Source organism: Octopus bimaculoides, chromosome 3, assembly GCF_001194135.2.
Source record: "Octopus bimaculoides isolate UCB-OBI-ISO-001 chromosome 3, ASM119413v2, whole genome shotgun sequence".
NCBI classification, from domain to species: Eukaryota; Metazoa; Mollusca; class Cephalopoda; order Octopoda; family Octopodidae; genus Octopus; species Octopus bimaculoides.
The window spans coordinates 143,688,507-143,691,666 of record NC_068983.1 but is presented as its reverse complement, the minus strand read 5'-3'; the positions used below and the strand labels follow the sequence as shown (position 1 = coordinate 143,691,666).

Genomic DNA, 3,160 nt, shown 5'->3' with positions numbered 1-3,160 from the left:
TATATATATATTTCTTATTCAGATTCTGAAGAAGAAGTTAAAGTGAAGAAACCCAGAGAGAAAAAACCAAAAAAGAGACAGCCTATGTTCTGTGAATCAGGCAAGTTATTTATGTATTTTTGAGCTCAAAACTTTTGTATAAATCAATTTCTTTTAGTATTCATAATGGTTATTATTTATGGAATTGTATTTTATTTTTTGTTTTAGTAGCATACCTTTCTCTTTCTGTTCCTCTTACTCTTTGTTTGTGTCTCTCTTATAACTCTTCTAGCATGTTTTATTAGGGAGAGTTGACAAAAATCAGTAAGAGATGAAGTTTGAGTTTTAGGAGAGAGGTGTGGTCATGTGATGCATTGAATTGACAGTAGCTTAGTAGATAAAGCAATTAAGGATATGAAGACAGGGAAAGTCGCTAGCCCATCAGGAATCACTTGCTGAGTTGTTTAAAATATCTGGTGGAATTATACATTGCCTAGTCACTCATAGTTAAATCAGGTTGTCCACAAGGGAGTCATACCCAATGATTAGTGTAGCAACATTATTGTCAACTACTGTAAAGGTGATGCCTTAAACAGAAATATTTACAGAGATATCAAATTGCTGGACCAGGTGATGAAAGTTACAGAAATGGTCATAGATCAATTAATTGGGAAGAGTTAACCTAGATGAGATGCAGTTTGGTTTTGTGCCAGGAAGAGGCATTACTGATGTTATCTTCCTGGGGGGCAACTACAGGAGACGTATTTAGCCAGAAATAAACCTCTGTATTTGGCTTTTGTTGACATAGATAAAGCCTTTGACTGGGTCCCCAGCTCTCATATCTGGTGGGCAATGCAGATGCTAGGAATAAAGGAATGGTTGGTGAGTGCTGTAAAAGCCATGTACAGGGAGTAAGGTGAAAGTTGCCAATGAGTATAGCAAGGAATTTAGTGTACAAGTTGTTAAAAACACCCAGTACACTCTGTAAAGTGATTGGCATTAAAAAGAACATCCAGCCATAGAAACCATGCCAAACAGACAAAATGGAGTCCAGGCAGCTCACCAGCTCCTGTCAAGCCGTCCAATCCATGTCAGTAATTATTCTGAAATGATACCACTATTATTTCCATTGAAATTTTCATTGAAAATTTTCTAATTTGATAACTTTAGATGAAGATGATGGAATGAAATCTTCAATCAAAACTTTCTTCAAACCTCATTCTAAAGCTGAGAAACCAACTTCATCAAAAGATGCAAAGTCTCCAACAAAAGGAGTAGCAGTGAGCAGTGCAGATTTTTTTGGTTCTGTTAAAGTTGAAAGAACAGAAAGGAAAGTAACTATTAAGGAAAAGAACGAAGTAAGTTATTTATTGTTTTCATTTGTCCTCTTCATTCTCATAATCACTTAATTTGTATGTATAATATATATATACACTCTCGGAGTGGTTGGCGTTAGGAAGGGCATCCAGCTGTAGAAACTATGCCAGATCAGATTGGAGCCTGGTGCAGCCTTCTGGCTTGCCAGTCCTCAGTCAAATCGTCCAACCCATGCTAGCATGGAAAGCAGACGTTAAACGATGATGATATACATATATATATATATACTTGGTGTGTGTGACTTAATGTATACACACACCCACACAAATATTAAGTATGAGTTGGATATTCCCAGGAAACTAAGCAGCTTTATATTTACACTGCCTATCACTCACTCTCTCTCCCTGTCTCTCTTTCTCTTTTCCAGATTTTCTCTTCTCTTGTCCCTATCACTCTGATTCTCTTATCCTTTCTTGCCCTTTCTTCCTACTCAGGCCTTGTAGATATTGGTCTATGAATTTAGATGCCAACCTTATGTGTCTTCCCTTTCCTTTACCTAACACTTTATCTTATGGAGACAGCATTAACCTGCCTGCCACTGGTAACCTTATGTTCATTTGCTGTCACATCTGTACAAGTGCTAATGCAGTAGAGAAGGACCATGCTTAGCCATTCCAGATGGCTCCTGGGATGAGCATCTATTCATTTACTGTTACACTCCAACAAAGGCTTTTCTCTGATAAATGTGTGAGAAGAGTAAAATTTATATGAATATACATTTATGAATTTATTTTGCAAGATTCCTGTTGTGACACCGTGTGTTGAAATAGATATTGTTATATTTTGGGATGGTCATTGTTATTTCTTTTGCTTACCAAATAAACACATGCACTATATATATTCCTTCTTCACTTGTTTATTATTGTTCTTATTTTATTTTATAGCTGTTGTCTGAAAATCGTTTGACACACATCTGTAACCCTTCAGTAACTCTTCCATCAACGTGTTTCCTTCAGAATAGACTAAACAGAACAGGCGGAAACACATGGATGGAAGAGTCACTGAAAAGGTCACAGGTGTGTGACAAAAGATTTCCATACAATGAATATAAGATGAAATAAGAATGATAATGAGTAAAGAATAAATATGTAAGGGTGTGTGTTTATTTGGCAAGAAAAAATTAAAATGACCATTCCAAAATATAACAATATATAAATATAAAAATAAAATAACATTGAAATGAAAAATTTCAAAAATTTAGATTTGATTATATTTTAATAACATTTTGAGTAACCTCAAAGGCCTTTCTTATCTATATACTACTAAAACTCTCTGATTGCTTGCTTGCTTGTCTGTCATTTAATACAGCCAAACTGGCGCATAATGGGAAAATACTATGAATTAAGGTATTAAGGTATCTCTAAAATGTGAATACAAACGGAATAAGACAAATTTCGCATATATCGGACCAGGGATTCCTGAGATATAAGGAGTTTTGGGGGTATTCATAAATACCCAAAATGGTGCATAATGGGAAAATACTCCGAAAATAACATAACCCTGAAAGATAGGAAACCTTTCGATTAGATACATGATCAATGTCTTCTGTATTTGAAGACAAACTTCATGACCTGAGCAAAAGTCTTAGTGACTTTGACTTGCCAATGAAAAAATACAAGTTAATTTTTACAGTAAATGTTTATATTTTTACTTTTATTAAACAATATTTTAATCATTTAGAAATATTTTTAAGTGAATGCGATTTCAAAAATGCAAGTTGTTTGTACAGTAAGTTTTTATATTTTAACTTTCTTTAAACAGACAATATTTTAATTTTTTTAAAAATTGTTTTCAAGAGTAAATA

At 34.1% G+C, this 3,160-nt stretch overlaps 1 protein-coding gene across 2 annotated transcripts in view; it reads left to right on the top strand.

The window, feature by feature from the left end:
* Nucleotides 1-3,160, top strand: part of LOC106878293 (replication factor C subunit 1) — a 49,147-nt gene that overhangs the window by 10,580 nt on the left and 35,407 nt on the right. For both annotated transcript variants that reach the window (XM_052966605.1, XM_014927477.2), the window contains exons 5-6: nt 23-100; nt 1,150-1,337. In XM_052966605.1, coding sequence (XP_052822565.1) covers nt 23-100; nt 1,150-1,337 — 266 coding nt within the window. The remainder of the gene's footprint in view (nt 1-22; nt 101-1,149; nt 1,338-3,160) is intronic.